The sequence below is a fragment of the Aythya ferina genome, assembly GCF_964211825.1.
Source record: "Aythya ferina genome assembly, chromosome: 3".
NCBI lineage: Eukaryota > Metazoa > Chordata > Aves > Anseriformes > Anatidae > Aythya > Aythya ferina.
In genome coordinates this window covers 115,139,241-115,161,181 of record NC_140298.1, presented here as the reverse complement: position 1 = coordinate 115,161,181, position 21,941 = coordinate 115,139,241, and the positions used below count along the sequence as shown (strand labels likewise).

The 21,941-nt window shown below is 40.7% G+C and overlaps 2 protein-coding genes across 2 annotated transcripts; both read left to right on the top strand.

Annotated features, from left to right (window-relative positions):
- The first annotated feature begins 781 nt into the window (after positions 1 to 781).
- On the top strand, positions 782 to 9,584 carry LOC311434060 (cytochrome P450 2K1-like). Its single transcript, XM_084513910.1, has 9 exons — positions 782 to 1,137; positions 2,090 to 2,252; positions 3,673 to 3,822; positions 5,402 to 5,562; positions 6,224 to 6,397; positions 7,409 to 7,550; positions 7,718 to 7,902; positions 8,127 to 8,268; positions 8,845 to 9,584. The coding sequence occupies exons 1-9, from the start codon at positions 952 to 954 to the stop codon at positions 9,030 to 9,032; spliced, it is 1,491 nt and encodes a 496-aa protein (XP_084370036.1). The 5' UTR covers positions 782 to 951; the 3' UTR covers positions 9,033 to 9,584.
- A 1,535-nt stretch (positions 9,585 to 11,119) lies between these two features.
- LOC311434071 (cytochrome P450 2K1-like) lies at positions 11,120 to 21,941 on the top strand. The gene is made up of 9 exons (XM_084513939.1): positions 11,120 to 11,545; positions 13,285 to 13,447; positions 14,526 to 14,675; positions 14,933 to 15,093; positions 18,082 to 18,255; positions 18,786 to 18,927; positions 19,426 to 19,610; positions 19,818 to 19,959; positions 21,636 to 21,941. The coding sequence occupies exons 1-9, from the start codon at positions 11,360 to 11,362 to the stop codon at positions 21,821 to 21,823; spliced, it is 1,491 nt and encodes a 496-aa protein (XP_084370065.1). The 5' UTR covers positions 11,120 to 11,359; the 3' UTR covers positions 21,824 to 21,941.

Here is a 21,941-nt window from a genome sequence, read left to right as displayed (position 1 = left end):
GTGGCTCTCTTGGGCTTAGAAACCCAAATTCCTCTGTGTTACTGCAGTGGTTATACCATTTACTTAGCAACTGAACACACACCAAATCTGAAACTGAGAGCAAGAGATCTCTGCTTAATGCTAGGACCTGAATGTAATGTCCCTCACTTTGCAGTCTCATCTCCCCTGGCTGTTGGCATCAAAATGGATAAGGACAGATCTGATAATGTCAGAGTAAAGGCCTCTGAGGACTGATCTCACTGACCTCAGCATTAATAAGAAGGCAGCTTTAGGTTCCCTAACCTTCCTGTGGAGAAACAGTAATGGGTCAGCTATAAGTATAGCAAGCTATAAGTAATAATAAGATCAGCTATAAGCACAGTATAGAAAGAGGGAAAATTGGGAGAGAACAAGAACTAGTGGACATAATCTGAATTAAGGGATGTGAATATAATTTTACAATGATAAAAAATAGAGAGCCTTGGGTTATATTGCCTGAGGAAAGTTTGGCAGTTTTAAAGAAGATGATGACACAGCAATGCTTAATACCATAGCATAAAGCATTTAAATGAAAAGGATGACCCTTGCATCTCCTTTGTAGACATGCTTTACTAGTTCTCAGTGTCTCTCCTTTGTGGACTAATGCTTTCAGTTGCAAAGTTCAAGGCACTGTTTGAGTTGCTATTTCTAAATTTACACCCCCAGACATCTCTGCCAATGTATGAGACTCATTGTTAATTCTCTCATTAAACAGTAACCAGGATAGCGTAAAGTGAGTGTATATGTTGGTGAGAGTGCTAAGTAAGTATTCTTCAATGGTAAAATCCCAGAAGGGAGCTGAAACTTCTACCACTTCTTAGAGGTTAAGATCATACCTCTGTAAGCGTAGAAGTGCCATTACTGCTTGAAACAACTTCTGACAGGAGATTGCTTGAATTTTCATCTCCTCACCTAAGCTTTTACAGAAAGATAATGGATTGGGCCAGCATTGTTCCTGTGGGGTTACTGTTCGTCCTCATTCTCCTCCTGATTGTGAAAATACAATATTTCCAGAAGAGCCATGTGAATAAGAACCTTCCCCCAGGACCCAAGCCTTTACCCATCATTGGAAATCTGCACATCTTGGACTTGAAGAAACTTGACAGGACAATGATAAAGGTAACTTCTGTAGTTCTCTTTCTCAGAGCTCTCGCTCTAAGGCAGAGTTACAGATACAAAGTTTTCTCAAGGCATGGAAATCACAAACACAACAGGATTTATTCTCTGCAAAACTGCTATTCCTATTATACGATATTGTGCTGGTGCAGGGGAATTGGCTTCCAGCCATATTAACAAGAGAATTGACCAACTTCTGTTGAACACAGGAAATGCCGGGGCTCTCCAGGTAAGAGTAACTAGAAAAGAGGGGCCATGGATCTCTTATTCTTAAAGGAAATTCCACCAGCAACTGCTGGAGAACAGAGCTTTTTGGAAGATGTTTGGAAGATGTTTGCTAGATTCAGACATCAGGGAACTGACAGCAAACAAATTCTTGATACTCTCCCTTGATGGAAAAATCTTCCTGGTTTCCCAGAGTGAACTAGGAAATGAACTAGCACTGCTTGTTCTTTCATAACTTATGGCAGTAAACTCCAGGAATTTGGGGAAGATAGTGTGTGACAGTCAGATAGGGTATGATTTTTGGTGTAGACTCACTGTGCTATTCCTCAAAACCACAAACAGCAAATCTAAGTATTTCAGGGAGTTTCTGTATCCTACCATTTACTACCACCTTGGAAATCAGTCTCCTTTTGGGTAGGTGAACATTTCCAGCTGTCCTTTGTGAGTTCTCTGCTTCTAAATCAAAAGTTAGAGAGACAGTGCAGTGGACACAGCCTCCTGAAAGTCAAATATCTAGCAGAGAAATCAAATATCTGACAGAAGATTACAGACCCCATTGTGATTCTTTGTATTTATTAACAATAGCTCCAATATTTGTATGACAAATTCTCAATATTTTGGGCAGAGGATGAAAAGCCGGTGCCATGTGAAAAGAACATTGAACCCGATAAAAAACAAGTATTTTTAACCTTGCTGAAAATCATTTTCTTTCTTCCTTTCATCCCACTAGCTGTCTGAAACGTATGGCCCAGTGTTCAGAATTCAGATGGGACCAAAGACAGTGGTGGTGCTATCAGGATATGACACAGTGAAGGAAGCTCTGGTGAACCATGCAGATGCATTTGCAGGGAGACCTAAAATACAAATCGTCAAAGAAACAGGAAAAGGAAAAGGTGAGTGCACTGTTCTGTTCCCCACACACCTGCCTTCTACAAAGAAAGATAACAGGACGAGGTTTTCTCCATGAAAGGGGAATGCAGAACCTCTCACTTTGTTTTGCTAAGCGTATGAAGCAATTTGAGTGGTATGTGGTGATATCCATCAAGGATAACAAGAGATGATAACCTTAATTTACACACAAACACCTCATTTAGAGGTCTGAACCAGCTGCTGAGATTTAGAGATGTCATGTTGAGGAGCTGTGCAATGGGTTGACCTTCATTGGATGCCAGACAGACACTCACAATCCAGATTCTCTCTCAATTCCCCTTCTCAGCAGGACAGGAGGAGAAAATACAGTGGAAAAGCCTTTGGGTCAAGATAAAGACATGGAGATCACTTACTAACTGCTGATATAGGCAAAACAGATTCAGCTTGGGGTGAATTAATGTATTTCCAATTAAAAAATAGAATTAAAAATTAAAAATTAAAAAATAGAATAGGATGATGAAAAACAAAGACAAAGCAAAAACACCTTCACCCAACCCATCCCTTCTTCATAAGCTCAACTTCACTCCTTGGCTTCTGAACACTCTCTGGCAGTCAAATGGAACTGGTCCTGACACCAGGACAGGCCCTGGCCTCTTCTTACAGAGCCACCCCTGCAACCCCTCTCTCTACAAAAACCTTGCCGAATAAACCCTAAACAAATTGGCAGAAAAGTGTCTGTTATATCAGTAGCACTACCTCAAAATACTCCTGTGAGACTGATGTTATTGAAGGCCTATTTAAAAAAAAAAAAAAATAAGTAAATAAAATCAAGTTTAATTTATATTTTCCTCTTTAAGGGAAAGTAAACAATAATTCAAGACTTCAGTATTTTTTCCTAAGAGGTACCCCTCTCTTGCTCTGAGTTCTGGGCTCTACAGATATACCCTCTGTAGTATACCCTCTACAGATGTTAGACACTGAACAAGAGCTATTGATTCCCATAAATATTGATGGAATATGTGGAAATAGGGGCATGAGTAACTACTATGTCATTAATTGTCAACCTATCTGTAAATATTGTTTTTCCTCCCTTGAAACAGTTTCTTGAACAGGACTAAAAAAGAATAATGATAGGTGTAAGGAAAGTTAATAGTAGTGTCATCATGACCAAAACTTCTCTGAAGATGCTACTGAGAATTCTCTGAAGCTTTCTTTTCATTTACATGGAGACACAATCTGTTTTGAGAGCAGCAGAGTGATTTCCCTGTCCTTATCTCAACCCATGAGCCTTTCTTCATCTTATCTTCTCCCCCTGTTCTTTTCATGAAAGGGATTGAGATATCAGTGTGGTGGACCCTAGCTGTCCATCAGTGTGAAACCACCACAGGGTAGATTAGGAATCTGCTGAAATTTCTGTTTATGTGCTTTCATTTTCATTTTCAGGAGTTATATTTTCTTATGGAGAAAACTGGAAAGTGATGCGAAGATTCACTCTTACAACCTTGCGAGACTTTGGAATGGGAAAGAAGGCCATAGAGGATCGTGTTGTAGAAGAGTATGGATACCTGGCAGATGTTATAGAGTCACAGAAAGGTAGGGAGATTATTACCTCCATAACATGTCTCTGACTTTTCTCAGAAAACATTTTCAGGAATGCCAAGATTTAAGGCTTCAAACACTTTCAGAGATATACCTTTTTCCAGCATCTGTGCTGGATGATGAGTTTACATGAGTTCTGTCTTTCTCACAGTCTCTCTAACTGGCAATTGCCTGACATGCAAATGAAAACGATTATTGAGGCCCTGAAAGTCAAACATGGAGGCAAACAGCACTGTTGAGGAAAGGGATATGTTCCTCCATGTGCACTACAAATTACAGTCTTTGATTGATCAAAATGCATAGGGAGAAAAGCAGAAGCCAACTGCAAAGACTTGCATATCTAGACTGAAAAATTCATTGTCCCTAGAGGCACACATCTGTGAAATCCCTTCCAGTAGGAGAGAGATCTATTTATAGATGCCACCATCATCATCCAGGATTGTTTCTCACTAGGCTCAGTTACCAAGAGCAGGAATTAGAATGGAATCATAGATTCATTGATTCGTATAACATTTTGGATTGGATCATCTAATTTTAAAGATAATCTAATCCAAACCCCCTGCCATAGACAGGGGAACCTCAAAGGGGTTGCTCAAAGCCCCATTCAACCCAATCTTGAACCCAGCCTTGACTTTCCCCCAAGGATGGGTCATCAACAACTCCTCTCGGCAACCTGTTCCAATGCCTCACCACCCTCTGAGTGAAGAATTTCTTCCTAATATCTAATCTAAAACTATCTTATTTGAGTTTTAAACCATTGTCCTATCACTACATACCCTTATAAAAATGAATAAATTAAAAGTCTCTCTCCATCTTTCTTATAAGCCTTCTTTAAGTACTGAAAGGCTGCAATAAGATCTCCATGGAACCTTCTCTTCTCCAAGCTAAGCAACCCCAGCTCTCTCAGCCTGTCTTCGCCGGAGAGGTGCTCCAGCCCTCTGATCATTCTGTAACTTCAGCAGGCAGCTGTTTCAACCAAGTAGACTTGCCATAAAAACAGATTTCTGTATCACCGTTCTAGTTAGGCTTCAAGTCCCCACCCCAAAGCCCTGAAAGCAGCAGCTGTGTCCGGCTGCAAAGTTGCACCAGAGGGACATACTGTAGAACTGAGAGCCTCAGCAGGAAAGAATGTGTGACCAAGAGCTACTTCTTTAGGAAATTTGACTTAAATGTTCTAGACAAGCACAGTCCAATTCTCAAATATTGGTAGAAAGGGACTGCCCAGGATAGCACTAACAGGGGAAGTGGCAAGCGCTAAGTGTTTTCCTTATACTTGGAAACTTTAAGACCATGTATGACCAAGTAGAGCAGAACTGGGGAAGGGCCATAAAGACCAAGACCACAATGGTCTTGAAGAAAATGGAGAGGAGCACAAAAACTTGCTTTCAGTCTCAGGTCTGTCTTAAAAGCTTTTGGTGACTTGTGAACTAGGAGGTGGGGGAAACTTTCATCCTGACAACTCTGTGCCTATTGTATCCCGAACTTTCACAAAGCCTCTGCGTGCTATTGTAATATTTTAATTAATTACAATAACCATTGACTATGTTGTTTGCACCACCTTTTCCTATGCTAGGGAAGCCCCTTGAGATGACTCTGATAATGAATGCTGCTGTTGCTAATATCATTGTATCCATATTGCTTGGAAAACGGTATGACTATGAAGACCCCACATTCAAAAGACTCCTGTCACTGATGAATGAAAATATCAGACTTTTTGGAAGGCCACCAGTTTCGGTAATTCATACTCTTTGAATGTTGCTCTTCAAAATCACACACTACACAAAGCATTAACAGTACACCTAGCTCACTTCTGATCATTGCAATTCATTTATCTGTACATGACAAATGCATTCTGAAATGGCAGAAAGAAGACCTCTGGTGCTACTTATGAATTTCTCTGAGCAGCATAGCCTGGAGATTACAAGTTCCTCATTTCATGAAGAATTGAAGAATATGCAATAAAATACAAGGAGCATGTCCCCAAGTGATAGAAGTTGATCATTATTCCCCATCTCCCATACAAACAATATAAAAAAAAAAAATGAACATGTCTGTAACTGTCTCTAAAATAGTAACTTTCTTTTGATACATCCAATTTCAACAATGTGGAGAGGGAGGGATGAGTTCTCTAGGATAGGAGAGCTAGAAAACTGTGTCAAGGACATGCAAACATTGGATTTCTAGGCCACCATCAGCTAATGTGATTAATACATAGTGTAAGAGAGAATAAATTTAACCATTTTACATAGCTGGCCAGAGAAGGAGGACAAAGGGTGTTTTGCATCATGAATATACACCTTTTTTCCGTACGGGCTTTTGTTAATACATACTGTTGAACAGCAGTACATTTACTTAGCAGTTGCTTTTTCTTCCTCTTCATCTCTGCATCTTGTAGCTGTACAATATGTTCCCAGCCCTTGGATTCTTCCTGAAGGACCGCAAAGCTTTTCTTGAGAATGTGAAAGAAGTCAATGCTTTTATCAAGGTTACTTTCATAGAACACCTTAAAGTCCTGGACAGAAATGACCAGAGGAGCTTCATTGACGCTTTCCTGGTCAGACAACAAGAGGTAATTGAATTCCAGCAGCTCCTTCAAATCTCTTCACTTTCCTTTCGTCTTTACAGCTCAATAAGTATTCATCAGAAATCTGGCATGTGCTAAAGTCCTACTAACAACTGTGCTAGAGTTGAAAGACTGTGCAATTATTTCAGCGAGAAGATAAAATGATCACAGGCAAGCATCTTCCCTGTGTCCCCATTAATTTATAAGGAAAATACAAAACCGAGCAAAGTATGAGAAGAAATCCTTATTTCTAATTTAAAATCCTGTTCTGTACCCCATCATTTCTGATTCTTTTTTTATAAACTATTGTTCCCCTTCATATACGCATACCCTGGGAAAGCTCTAGGACTCTTCAGCACGTTTGTTGTTTTCAGTTGGCATCTCACACAAAATTTTATTTACCTGCTTCCACAAATAGTGGAACTTCCACTTTAGTTCTACAGGTCTTGTAAAAATGAAGCAGGGTTTGTACCCAGCCCTCAGCTCCAAGAGGCATGGACTGGTGATGTTTCAGCTCAAGCCTGTAGCAAATATTGGCCACTGGAACTCAGGGGAACAAGAACCATCTTCTAGGATCTTTTTTTGGTGCTAGTGGCAGGTAAAGGCAATATCACAATGAGCCAAGTCCCCAGTACCTCTTGAGCTCACATGAAAGCCCAGCCCTGACAGCAAATCTGTTTTTCCTAAGAAATTTCATTCTGTAATATGCTCTGCTCCATGACCCAGGAAAAGAAAAACTTGATTTAATTATTTGGGTGGCCCCAGTCATTCCTGTTATTACTGAAATTAACCTTGCTGACTCGACTGTGTGTTCTTGTGGGTAGCAGAGACAGTCCAAGCATTCGGTGCTTCAAGACTCAGCTTATTATAGATTTCTCAAGGCATCACTTCAAAACCTTCTCCTTTAAAATTTTAACTCCTCACTGAGGTTTGCATATGACTTTTTTTTCCCCATTCTCTGATGAAAAACCACTTGAATCTTTAACCAGATGATAAACTATTGTTTCATTTCTCCAGGAGAATGGAAAGGACAATGTTTTTTTTGATAATGAAAACTTAACTGAAGTTGTGAGAAATCTGTTTGCAGCTGGGACAGATACCACATCCACCACTTTGCGCTGGGGCCTTCTGCTCATGATGAAATATCCTGAAATTCAGAGTAAGTGGAAACTGGGCATTCAATGGTTTCCTTCTCATCGGGTCACCTTGAATGTGACTTCAGACTAAACAGGGTAGAATAAAAATGTGAATTCTCCATATCCCATTATTCTAACACGATAAAGAGATGTTCGAGCAGTCTATGTATGATCCATGTTTCTTTCACAGAAAAAGTCCAAGATGAGATAGAGCAAGTGCTAGGATCAAACCCCCCACGAATTGAGCATCGGACTCAAATGCCATATACAGATGCTGTTATCCATGAAGTTCAGAGGTTTGCTAATATCCTGCCATTGAGCCTGCCTCATGAGACTACTGAAGATGTCACTCTCAAAGGCTATTTCATTCCCAAGGTGAGATGCCAGCAGCACTCCTTTCCTTCTCTCCATCCCCAGTGCATCCCGCCTTCAAGTCTGGCATCCGGAGATGCTCACTTACTGCAGGGTTCTCACACACTCTTACCTTGTCAGGAGTTCCCCAGCTAAAGTGTGTTTATTCAGCTCCAACACTCATCATCACTCTGATGGCCACACCACCGCCACTGTCAATGTAGTAACTGCTCTGCCTTGGCTTGCAGGGAACCTACATCATCCCCTTGCTGACTTCTGTCCTACGCGACAAATCCCAGTGGGAGAAACCAGACACCTTCTACCCTGAGCACTTTCTCGACTCGGAGGGGAAGTTTTTAAAGAAAGATGCCTTCATGCCTTTTTCAGCAGGTACCTTCTATTCCATTTTTAGGGCTCTGAAAGGAACTGTGCATCCAGAAATCCTTCCTTCCCACTGGAGTTGATCTCTCCTCTCCTCTCCTCTCCTCTCCTCTCCTCTCCTCTCCTCTCCTCTCCTCTCCTCTCCTCTCCTCTCCTCTCCTCTCCTCTCCTCTCCTCTCCTCTCCTCTCCTCTCCTCTCCTCTCCTCTCCTCTCCTCTCCTCTCCTCTCCTCTCCTCTCCTCTCCTCTCCTCTCCTCTCCTCTCCTCTCCTCTCCTCTCCTCTCCTCTCCTCTCCTCTCCTCTCCTCTCCTCTCCTCTCCTCTCCTCTCCTCTCCTCTCCTCTCCCCTCCCCTCCCCTCCTCTCCCCTCCCCTCCCCTCCTCTCCCCTCCCCTCCCCTCCTCTTCTCCCTTCTTTTCTCTCCTCTCTTCTTCTTCCACTTGCTAACTTTAATGGTCCAGCTTTACCAAAGGACCAGGACTTTTAATTCACCCCACTAGAGGGGTGAATTAAATTTAATTCACCCCCACAACTACAGAAGCATGTCCCACTGACTCTCTTACAGTCCATTCTGCATTTCATTTCAGGGCGGAGGATCTGTGCTGGTGAGACTCTTGCCAAAATGGAGCTCTTCCTCTTCTTCACCAGCCTCCTACAGAGGTTCACCTTCCACCCTCCCCCAGGAGTTTCCACCTCAGACCTGGATATCTCTCACACTACTGGGCTTACCGTTCCCCCAGTGACTCATGAGGTCTGTGCAGTGCCACGTTCCTAGGGGTTTTTTCATCTTCTTTCCCTGAAAAACCCAGGTGAAATATCTTAGTCTGTCTCTAGTCCCACTCGGGAAGTTTGCTACTTCTGAATCTGATAAGGGATGTTTAATCCAAGTACACCTTGAATCACAGCAAGAGGTATATCACTCACCATTATAGCAGGCAGCAGTTCTGCCATTCAGCCACTCCTTGAACAGGCAAATTGATGGTCTTTGTAAGGATGAATCCCATGATGAGATAGCAAAGTCCATTTCATTCAGTCCATTCCTACACCACTGCATGTTGCCCTCAAGGAAAGAGGCTGAGGTTGGACTCTGGGCCACAGCTCACAGGGTTTGGCACAGATCACACACACAAGTCCTCTCCCCTTCCACATCTCCATCGCAGCTTCACCCAAACTGCCCAGCGAAAATGATCCATTACACATTTTGTTGCGACACCAGTGTTCTGAATGAATGCACACACACACACAGAAATGTAGAGAATTATATGTATGCTGATGAGAATGACAAAAACACAGAAAAACAATAAATCATTCTCCATTTCAAATCAAACCATTGCCAATGTCATTCTTCAAAGCTAGAAGATCTTCTTTTGCACCTGAAATGGCTTCTGAGTAAGTAGCTGTGTTTGGAACAGACAACCGGTGCTGTGCTTCCAGTGGGAACTGGGCAAACCAGTCCTTCCTTGGTGCCCTCCAGGCCCCTCCAGCTTCTTTATTAAAGAACCATGCTGTAGCTTTTTAGTCACAAGAATATCTGCAAATTTACATAATCTTCCTGGACTTCAGTAAAGCTTTTAACACTGTTTGCCATAAGATCTCCATAGAGGAGGTGATAAAGTAGGGGCTGGATGAGCAGACAGTGAGGTGGGCTGTGAACTGGCTGAATGGATGGACCTAGAAGGTAGTGTTACGAGGTGCAAATTCTAGTTGGAGGCCATAACAAGAAGAGCACCCAAGGATCAATAAGGGGTCCAGGCTTGTTTAACATAATCCTTAATGATATAGATGAGGGGGGAGAGTGTACCTTCGGAAAATTTGCTCTTGACACAAAACTGAGGAGTGACTGATATGCCAGAGGGTTGTGATGCCACCCAGAGGGACATGGGCAGGCTGGAGGAATGGGCTGACAAGAGCCTCATGAAGTTTGACAAGAGTTTGACCTCATGAAGTTAAACTTGAGACAGCAGTATGCCATTACAGCAAAGAATCATCATATCCGTGGCTGCATCAGGCAAAGTATTACCAGCAGGTTGAGGGAGGAGACTCTGTCCCTGTACTCAGCACTGGTGAGGCCACACATGGAGTAGTGTGTCCAGTTCTGGGTTCATGTTGTGGTTTAACCCAGCAGAGAGTTAAGAACCACACAGCCATTCATTCACTGCTACTAGCTCTTCACTCAGAGTTCCAGAGACAGTTTGGGGACTGGAGTATCTTGTGAGGAAAGGCCGAGAGAGCTGGGCCTGCTTAGCCTGGAGAGGAGAAGACTGAGAGGAGATCTTACCAATGTATACAAATGTCTTGGAGGAGGGTGTCAGGACAATGGGGCAGACTCTTTTCGGTGTCTCCAGAGACAAGACAAGAGGCAAAGGGCACAGACAGAAACACAGGATGTTCCAACTGAGCATGAGGAAAAACTTCTTTACTCTGAGAGTGACAGAGCACTGGAACAGGTTGTCCAGAGACATTATGGATGGTGTCCTCCTTTGACATCTCCAACAGCCACCTGGACATGGTGCTGGGCACCCTGATCTGGGTGGCCCTGCTGGAGCAAGTGGGTCGGACCCAATGAACCTTTCCAATCTCCCAGAAAGGACCCAATGGTCCTTTCCAATCTCAGTGACTCTGTGACTCTGTGATTTGAAATTCCCAATGAATCCAAGGGGAGCAAAGTTATGCCAATGAAAAAGCACTTAGAAATAATCTTTCTCTGATTTCAATGCTCAGGGTATCAAGGCCGTGTCTGAACTAATGACGAAAATCTAATTAATCAGTAACCTGCAGGGCATGCAGAATTTATGACTGTTATAGCAAACAGCAGGTTCATGACCTGTGGGCGTCCAAGGGCTTGGACTTTCATTCTTGAACACTGAAAGATACACACTCCCCCAGTCACACAAGCTTAGCATTTACCTGCCTCCGTACCATACCAACAATTCATTAACAAGCACAGGGGAAGAGAATAAACCAGTCACTAACCTCAAGAAATACCTTCCACTGAGAAAGAGGCTTATGGACTAGGGTTTCTCACAGCAAAATTTTGCAGGAAGACAGAGATCCAGAGTTCACATTTTCTCTTTTCTCTAGCAAATACTCAGCTGAATAGAGATGGACTGGAGCAGCAGCACTACCGTGGGTTTAGTGTTCATCCTGACTTTTCTGATCATTTTGAAAATTGGAAGTTTCTTGAATAGCAACCGGAGAAAGAATCTTCCCCCAGGACCAAGAGCATTACCTATCATTGGAAATCTTCATTTGTTTGACTTGAAGAGACCCTACAAGACTTATCTACAGGTAGCCATTATCTTTTCTACTGGTCACATAATTACATGTAGCCCCACAGTCCAAGATATCAGAGTTTTCCCTGATATGTTGCTTCAGAGGTGACCCATAGCAAGGGAAAGGAGACAGTTATTTGAGAAGGAAGCTCTGAATGCAGCAAGATTTGTTCTTTACTGTAACACCTTCTCCCTTCACTGCAACTTCATGCACTTCGGTTTCAGCTTTAAACTTCTCTCAAATTAACAGCAAGTCCTAACTTTATTTTTGTGGTAATTTTATGAAAAAAAATGACAAAATGATTTGGATAAATCCATCTACCTTCCATTGATCGATATGCCTAGGGTTGTGATTGTAGCCTCCTGTCTTCACTGATTTAACAGCCCCTGTCATGTTTCTTTCTTCCCTTCTTCCCCCCAAACCTTCCCCCAAACCAAAAGGGACTGTAGTTGCCAGAATATACAGAAAAGATCCAAGCAAACCAAAGAAAAAAAAAATCTCTTGCTTTTTTTCTAGTGCTTTGTTTAGTTTACTGTAGCTTAGTTTACTGTAGCCCCTCCTGATTTTGAGTCAGAAGACTTCTATGAACCTGGTTCTTTATTTATTTATTTATTTATTTATTAGACATTGAAATTTCATATATCTCTTTGCTGATGACTTTAAAAGGGATATCTAACGTACAAGTCTGTATGTATGTCACAACCACAGATCAAAAGACCACTCAGATGCAGTATCTAGCAAATTATCTGTAGCTATTCAATGAAGCTTAACTGGGTTGGCAAAAGTCTCTGCTTTAATTCCAATGCATCTATTATAATGGGAAAAGTTTGTCCTCTAACTTGAGCTTAGCTCAAGGTTTAAATCTTTCATATACTTAGTGTGTAAATGAATCTGAAGTCATTGAAATTAAATGTTCACCCAGAGCATCAACACTGCAAATCGTGGAAAGCTGTTAGAGAAGAACACCCTTTGAAAAAATCAATTTCTGCTACAGCTACATTAGTCTGGGATAACAATATTATCAAAGAAGCTACCCTTAATTCAGCCACATGTCACTGCTGCGGTGTCATTTCATATAGTTGGCTGCACTTGCTTACCAGCTGTTGATTACTTTGCATAGCAATGCTAAATAGTTGCCTTCTCTGTGAAAACACACCAAAAAATAAGTGCAGTCAGGAAAATCAAGAACATTGAGTCAAGTGAAAATAATCCAAGCTAAAAAGGTACCACCCTAGACAAAACAGGGTCTCTGAGACCCTCTTTGTAGACAGATTCATGTTGATTGTAATCATATGCTAAAAGTGAAAATTTATCTGATGCTAGATCGTGGCCCAGAAACAGTTATTTTTTACACAGTAATGGTAACAAAGGTTTGCATAGGTTTAGTTTATGAGTGTGGAGCTGCCTAAATGAAAGAAACACAGTAACATAAAAATCAGTGTGAAAAACTGAGTCAAAAATTGAATTTACATGGGATTCAGAGGGAAGTCAGAGCTGTTGGCACAAAGGAAACTCTCAGTGGCTTTGATTGTTTGGAGGTTTCAGGTGTTAACACTAGGCTCCACTCCTAACTGTGCTATTCAGTCATTAATCATCATAATGTCTCTATTTACATTAATTCTCATTCTCTGTCCTAAAACATTTCACATTTTTGTAACTTAGGGGCTGGATGGGAAGATAAGTAGCACTGAAAAGGTGGTTAATTTGTTTGTAGGCCGTACAAGTTGTAAATCACTGTTATCTTCCTCTGTCAGCTGTCAGAAGAATATGGTCCTGTCTACAGTGTTCAGATGGGACAAAGGAAAATAGTAGTGCTTTCTGGGTATGAGACAGTGAAGGAAGCTCTTGTAAACCAGGCAGATGCATTTGCAGAGAGACCTAGAATCCCGATCTTTGAAGATTTGACCAAAGGATATGGTGAGTTGTTTTTATTTTTCCTATCCAACTTATTAAAAAAACATATTTCCTACAGAAAAATCAGAGGCTAGCATGCCACTTAGAATCAAAATCAATATAAGGCATTGGAAATACACGTGGAAAACTATAACCAAATAGTTATTCACACAGTAATAACAGAAAACAGATAATGCCCTACTTTCAGGATCTAGAGCAATGGCATGCATGACAGAGAAGGCATTTCTAGTTTTCCTGGTATGATTCTGTACTTTGGTTGTTTGTAGCTTACCATAGAACCTCTTTTTCCTGAAATCGCATGAGTGTTATACTTCTGCTTCTCATTTGAAGTGGTGAATAGTGTTCTTAAAATCTAAATGTGGCATTAGAATGGAACACAAGCAGAACTGAGGATTTATTTTAATAAGTGAAATATTGTATTCCAAGCTGGGTTTCCAAATAAGAATTTCATGTTCAAACAAATTTAATTTTGCATCAGAAAATAATATTTATCTCTCCAAAGACACTCAGACAAATTCAGGAATAATTCTCCAAGCATTTCCATAATTGCATCTTTTAATCACATTATTGCTTGCATGTAAGCTTGTATATGTATATATATATTATTTTTTTTTTCAAAGAAAAATATAACTGAAGTAGTCAGTTAGCTAGTGTATAAAAACTCCAGTGAAAAACTGATTAGGAGGGTTTAAGACCTTGGCTAAATTTAAAACACATTTGTGCCTATTCAAGTGCTTACTGTAATCATCAGAGACACAGGATCTCAGTTCAGTAGTTCAGTCCCACTTTCAAAGGATGATGACTAGAAATTTGAACTTGAATTTCCAATACTCTCTCAGTGACAAGTGTCTCTCATAGATATATATTATTCTTGATTAAACATATTTTAAACAGTTTTTGTTTTATTTCAATAAAACCTATTGTTGAAGTCTGAACATCCTGAAAGAAAAGTTGTTTTTCTTCCTCATCCAGATGTAATCTAACCTGTTTTAAAAGTTACTGTTATTACTATCTACATTATGTGTCTGCAAATTAGGTTTTTCAAATCTGCTACTGCACTGAAATCTTCTCTTTGTGTTAGGGCTTGTTTTTGCCCATGGTGAAAACTGGAAAGTGATGCGAAGATTTACTCTCACAACCTTACGAGACTTTGGAATGGGAAAAAGGGCCATTGAGGACCGCATCGTGGAGGAGTATGGGTATCTGTTAGACACCATTGGGTCACAAGAAGGTGGGTAGATGAGGCATTCTTCAGATCTCTAAAGTTTTGTTCAAGTACTTGGCTTGTACTTGTACTTGGCTCAAGTACAACGCTTGGCGTTAACCTCAAGTTCTTCATATGTTGTACAGCTCAGGCTGAGACATTTTTCTGTTGGTTTGGTATGGTTCTTTAATAACGAATAATAACAAAAATAAATAGCAATAATTCGTATTAAATTTACATAGTCTTTTGACACCAGGTAATCTCTTTCTTTGTTCATTGTGTAGGAAAGCCCTTTGATGCTAGTAAAATAATTAATTCAGCAGTTGCTAACATAATTGTGTCAATATTACTGGGAAAACGATTCGACTACAAAGATTCCAGATTTATAAGACTTCTACAGTTGACCAATGAAAGTGTGAGGCTTGCTGGGAAACCTTTGGTTACGGTAATGTAAACATTTTTATGTTGTTGTTCTACTGGATGCCATGGGAACATAGTAACATGGGTAGTCTATTCTTTGTATTAAACAGAAAAATCTGAGATACTGAGAGATAATAGGTTTACAAGCACTTCCTGGGCCAAAACAAAGCTTAAGAGAAAATGTGGCAATCTTAAAACCCACAACCAAATCCCCAATCTCTCAAAGACCTACTTAAACTATAGTTTGATGAGTGCGAAATCTGGACTGATAAAATCAGACTATTCTCCCATCTTCCTTGCTTTGAGCCATTTTCTCCCTTGTGACTGAATTGTTTGCAGAGTACTAACATAAAATGGATCACAGAATCACAGAATTTCTAGGTTGGAAGAGACCTCAAGATCATCGAGTCCAACCTCTAACCTAACGCTAGCAGTCCCCACTAAACCATTTCCCTAAGCTCTACATCTAAACGTCTTTTGAAGACTTCCAGGGATGGTGACTCCACCACTTCCCTGGGCAGCCTGTTCCAGTGCCTCACAACCCTTTCAGTGAAGAAGTTCTTCCTAACATCTAACCTAAAACTCCCCTGGCTCAACTTAAGCCCATTCCCCCTCGTCCTGTCACCAGGCACGTGGGAGAACAGGCCAACCCCCACCTCGCTACAGCCTCCCTTGAGGTACCCATAGAGAGCGATAAGGTCGCCCCTGAGCCTCCTCTTCTCCAGGCTGAACAAGCCCAGCTCCCTCAGCCGCTCCTCATAGGACTTGTTCTCCAGGCCCCTCACCAGCTTCGTTGCCCTTCTCTGGACCCGCTCAAGCACCTCCATGTCCTTCTTGTAGTGAGGGAACCAAAACTGAACACAGTACTCGAGGTGCGGCCTCACCAGAGCTGAGTACAGGGGGACGATCACCTCCCTAGCCCTGCTGGTCACACTGTTCCTGATACAAGCCAGGATGCTGTTGGCCTTCTTGGCCACCTGAGCACACTGCTGGCTCATATTCAGCTGACTATCCACCATCACTCCCAGGTCCTTCTCTGCCTGGCAGCTCTCCAACCATTCCTCTCCCAGCCTGTAGCTCTGCTTGGGGTTATTGCGCCCCAGGTGCAGGACCCGGCACTTGGCCTTGTTGAACTTCATGCAGTTGACCTCAGCCCATCGGTGCAGCCTATCCAGATCCTCCTGCAGAGCTTTCCTACCCTCAAGCAGATAAAGGATGGATGTAAGGAAAAAAAAAATAGTAAAATAAAATAATATAAAATAAAAAGATAACGGGCAAGAGAGATTAGGGAGTTTAATTTTCTATGAGATCACTTTCCCAGTGCAGTGTATTGTTCTGGAATTTGGATGCTTATGTTGGTACAGTCAAGTTTGATACGAGGAAAGGAACACCTGAGAAGGGAAGACAACAAGGCTCGTGGGTTTTGTTTGTTAGTTTGTTTGCTTGTTTTTTCTGGCAGCAATGCTGACTGAAATGCCCACTGAATTGGTCTTTAAGAAAAGCAATGAAATCCTGTAAGCTGTTGCTTCTGAGGGAAAGGGGAGCACTGGGTTGCCTCTCAGCTTGGTAAATGCAGCAGTCATGATACACCACCAGGGCAGGTGTCTAAACTTCCAGTATATATAGACCATAACAATTTTTCTAGACAGGAGACAGCAGTGACTTTTTAGCCTAGAGAAGACTTGGGGAGCGACTTTTTCAATGTCCGTAGATAGCTGAAGGGAGGTGCGGAGAGGCCAGCGCCCAACTCTGCTCAGCAGTGCCCAGGGCCAGGCCCAGAGGCCCCAGGCCCAGCCTGGAGCCCCGGCGGCTCCCCCGGCCCCTCAGGCAGCACTTATCTAAGAAGCTCTTTAGAGCTGTTACTCCTCCCTTGGTCCAATTCCAAAAATCATGGCAGAAAAGAACTGTCAGGACCATGGAACATAAATAGCTTTTGTCCCAGACACTCTTATCGCAGAAAGAAAACAGAGATCTGTCTCTACACACACACCTTGTAGCGCACGACCAGCAAGCCCAGCATTCTCCCAAAGTATGTTTCACACTTATATAGTGACAGGACAACACAGGACACCTTCTCAGAGCATGGGACAGGGAGAAGCTACAGATTTCATGGCCTACCTGTACAAAAAGATACAGAATATGTTTTTGCATGCTTCTGCTACACAGAAATGTCTCAATGAGTAACAAATATGCTCAGCTAACTGCATGCAATGCTGCCACACACCAGATTCACTTCTCTCCCTTTGGGCTTTGAAACAGGAAAAACTGTTAGCAGAACAGCTGGTCAAATAAAATAAAATAAAATAAAATAAAATAAAATAAAATAAAATAAAATAAAATAAAAATAAAAACTTGCTGGACAACATTTCAGTTAGCTTGTGGTATAGGTTCTTTTTTGTAAAAACTTGAAGTTTCACAAGTTTTAGACATTTCATCAGCTGCACAGATCCTACTGTATACATCTGTGCAGTTCTGGTTCCATTCGCCAGACAGCAAGGATTTAACATACCACCATTTATACTGTTGTAACAGTGGCAAAACACAGCTTTTTACTCCAATTTCTTCCTTGTATTTTGAAATATGATCCATATATGCCTGTGTGGTGACACAGACAAAGAAAATGCATGTGAAATAACTGTGGTAGTCTGAATTATTGCTGTTACTTGCTGCTTTCAACTGATGGTAGAGGTGGTCTGCAAGGAGGGAAAAGTTGTCAAGAACATACAAGGAGCTACACAATCAGTCCAAAGATCTGTCCCACCACTGGCCAGCGGCAGATGTTTATGTCACATCTATGCTTCTCCTGCAAAATAGTCTCTCAGCTTCCAGTAACTTGAGGCTGAGAGGTTTCCTTTGTGGATTTTCATCCAGTCATGTTCTAAAGAAGAAAATATTAATCTTAAGCCTTTGTCTTTGTATCTGCAAAATGGGCACAATATCATTCATTTGTTCCTGTAAAATGTTTTCAGACCTTTGGCTGGTAAATTTTATCTAATGCTTTTCATTCTTGTAGATGTACAACATCTTCCCATACCTTGGATTCCTCCTAAGGGCTAACAAGACTCTTCTCAAAAATAAAGATGAATTCCAGGCTTATGTGAAAGTTACTTTTATAGAACATCTCAAAACTCTGGACAAAAATGATCTGAGAAGTTTTATTGATGCTTTCCTTGTTAAACAGCAGGAGGTAACTGAATCGTCTTTTCATTTCTTCAAACTTTTGCGGTTATATGAAGACATTTACAATTTCCTTTGAGTCCTAATAATTATGGCTATATGTCCTAACATAAATCCTTCTAAACTTAATTTCTTTCCTTTTATTTACTTGTACAGTTTACCAAGGCTTTCCATCCTTCTTTCCATCTGCTCTGACTGTTTTTCTAGCTTTTCTGACTATTTTAAAAACATAATGTATTAAAGCACTGCCTGGGCTCTAGTGGGATCCTTATTTGGGGGCTGTTATATATCTTACTTACCTTTTTCAGAGGAAAAAGAGCTCTCTTTGCAGCTGGCCCCAATAAGGGCAGAGATCATGCAAAACATAAAACTTCTTTCAAAACTCTTCTCTGGGTACAAGCCCAAAGCACTTTGTCTTTCACACTTAAAAAAATAAATAAATAAATAAAAATACTTTTAGTAAAAGTTTAGCTATCTATATTGCTTTAAGTTTTTCCTTGCTTTAAGTTTTCATCTTTTTACCTCATACACTCCTTTCAGGAGAAATCCACTTCCAATGGGTATTTCCATAATGACAACTTGCTAAGCTTGGTGAGCAATTTGTTCACTGCTGGCCTTGAGACAATTTCCTCTACACTAAACTGGAGCCTTCTGCTGATGCTCAAGTACCCTGAAATTCAGAGTAAGTAGTTTTATGACAGATGCTCTTATACTCGGGAACTGAACAGGACCCTTGAAGGTCAACATATCTCTTAACACACCAAGTTTTAAAAAGCCAATACTTTCAGTTAATTATTATCCAAGTGTCACTATGCCCTGCGGTTGACACCCAGTGAGGGGCACATTGGTCAGCCTATCAGTAGATAGACAGGGAAATCAAAAAGAATCCTGGAAAACATTCACCAAAATATGATTAAAATGTAGCAAGTGAAGGAAAAGGAAATATGGTTTTCTTCTCTCTATCTCTCTCTTTTTCTTTTTTTATTAACCTTCTCTGGATTGGGAGCACTCTTAAATTATCCATTTAAATTAACCAAATCCAGGTTTCTTAGTGGCAAAGAAATAATCAGAATTTACGGTTTTCAGCTGAGGTCTTTTATACTTTTACATCAGTGAAGCCCAGTCTGTCTCGGGGATGAAAGAGTCCTTGTCTGTTTCTTATATTGTATTCCCTCATCAGGAAAGGTTCAAGAAGAGATAGAGCAAGTGATAGGGTCAAACCCTCCACGAATCGAGCATCGAACGCAAATGCCATATACAGATGCTGTTATCCATGAGGTTCAACGATTTGCTAGTATCCTGCCATTGGATTTGCCTCATGAGACTACTACAGATGTCATTCTCAAAGACTATTTCATTCCCAAGGTGAGATGCTTACAGGACTGCTTCTTTTAACATTTCTCCAATCTCAAACCTGGTTAATGTGATATATATGAACATTTCTGTGATGTCACACAATGGAAGCCAGAATAATCTCTTTGTCCAGGCTGATTTCTTCACATTAAAATCTTATTGTCATTACTGCCAACAAACTATTTTTGCACAGAATAACTCCACTGTCTTGTTTTGCAGGGAACCTACATCATCCCCTTGCTGATCTCTGTCCTGCAAGATAAATCCCAGTGGGAGAAACCAGAGATGTTCTATCCTGAACACTTTCTTGACTCCAAGGGAAAGTTTGTGAAGAAAGACGCTTTCATGCCATTTTCAGCAGGTACCTTCTGTTTTCCAGTTATACTGCTGCAAGTACCAGTCTTAGGCAATTCAGACTAGTGGTTCTTCATTATTGAAGCCTGACCTCCCCACACTGCCTTTGTCATGGGTCCATTTTCACAACTCATTTCTCAGGGTGCATTTCTGAAAATAGAATGTCTACTAATTCTTTCAGCCTTTGGTAGTTATCAGTTCCCCTGTATTCAGTGATTATAAAATAGAATTTGTAGTGTCTTTTTAAATGTGAGGGAGGCTTTCAGAAAATTCCATGATAGTTTAGGTATGACATTTCTGCTCTATGACCTGGGCATCCTTGTTTCTGGCCATTTTTAAAAGACCCATTCAAAAAGTCCTCAGCAGTATCAGCCAAACAAATCTTCATATCCTGTGCCAAAAGAGAGGGGTTTTATTATATAAATACCCAAGTTCTCTTTAATATTAGTGAATGTAAAGGGGTTGCCTTTGAGTTTCCCACAGAGAGTGATGTTCACCTAAGCTTACACACCTGTATCATTTTCCAAAGCATGAGAGATTCCTACCTTCACAATGACTGCACCTTCTAAGGCATCTCTCCTGTTTTTCAGGCTCTGTCATTGTTAAGTTCCTATACATCAGTCCCTGGCCAACATATCCACAATACTCTGCACTTTTTATGGACCTTATTTGTGTTATTTTTAGTTGTTTGTGACATTTGAATATGTTTTTTCCTTATCATACTCAACATACACATATAGTAAAATCAATTTTTTTCATAAAATAATTTATGATATTGCCAATTCACAAGCCCTCTTTTTCAGATTTATGTCTAAATCTCCCAGCTGAAATCACGTCCAGGAAGCACCAGGTCTGGACATTCTCTGGAATGCTCAGTTCATAGTACGGCCATGCCTTAGTACCTTGTTTTCCACTTTCAGTCAAGCAAGGGAGTTAAAATCAAATTTCACTTCACGCCTGTGTTAGTTCTGGCCTTGAATTATCACGCTTTGATTAAGGAAGTTTATAAATGTATGAATTTGTCCAAGATTGAGAAATATATATATATGCATGGTGGTTTTGGAGAAAGGCTTATATCAGGGATTCCATAGAATATCTCCACCACCTCCCTGCTCAGTCCTACCCTAGCTAACATATGTGTTTCCAAGGTCTTTTTTGATAAAGTGTAATAAAAATAAAAATTAAAAATAAAAATACAAAAATGCCTGTGACTAGGCTACACTAGACAAAGTCAAGACAAAAACAGCCAAAGTTGGCCTGGGAACCAAAAACTGAACCAAACCAAAATAGAGAGGGGAAAAAAGCATATTTTGTTGAAAACTGGAATTAAGAAATTCAGAAATTCAGATTGCATTTGCATATATTTATCCCAAAATACAAACATATACAATACAAACATATAACCAGCCCATTTTTAGGAAAAGAAAATAAAATAATTATTTGGCTTTATAATCATATCTGTGAAGACTGAGTATCCTCTCTCTCAGGCTCTTGTGCACTTTTGAGTGCTACTTTTTTCTTTTATACTGGGGACATGACATTTCAAGGCACTGTTCTTCCTCAGAATAAAAGCTGCTTTTTTTAAGAAAAAAAAAAAAAAAAAAAAGCTGTTTTTTATTTCTTCCAGCCATGGAAGAAGCACGTCACACAGCCTCTTATTGTCCATTCTGCATTTCATTTCAGGGCGGAGGATCTGTGCTGGTGAGACTCTTGCCAAAATGGAGCTCTTCCTCTTCTTCACCAGCCTCCTACAGAGGTTCACCTTCCACCCTCCCCCAGGAGTTTCCGCCTCAGAACTGGACCTCAACCCTGCTATTTCATTTAACATTATCCCCAAGCCCTATAAAATCTGTGCTGTAGCACGTTCATAGAGCTCAAATCAGTATAAATTTGACTTGAAAAATATATGACATTTTCATGATTTCTTAATCCTTTGGCCAAAATCATTCACAACATTACGTCTTAATAAAGATCTTCAGTACCTCCAAA

Coding starts and splice junctions, on each gene's coding strand:
- LOC311434060 (XM_084513910.1), top strand. CDS start 952: ATGGATTGGGCCAGCATTGTTCCTGTGGGGTTACTGTTCGTCCTCATT. Junction 1,138..2,089: donor TTGACAGGACAATGATAAAG/GTAACTTCTGTA, acceptor TCATCCCACTAG/CTGTCTGAAACGTATGGCCC. Junction 2,253..3,672: donor AGAAACAGGAAAAGGAAAAG/GTGAGTGCACTG, acceptor TTTCATTTTCAG/GAGTTATATTTTCTTATGGA.
- LOC311434071 (XM_084513939.1), top strand. CDS start 11,360: ATGGACTGGAGCAGCAGCACTACCGTGGGTTTAGTGTTCATCCTGACT. Junction 13,448..14,525: donor AGATTTGACCAAAGGATATG/GTGAGTTGTTTT, acceptor TCTTTGTGTTAG/GGCTTGTTTTTGCCCATGGT. Junction 19,611..19,817: donor AAGACTATTTCATTCCCAAG/GTGAGATGCTTA, acceptor CTTGTTTTGCAG/GGAACCTACATCATCCCCTT.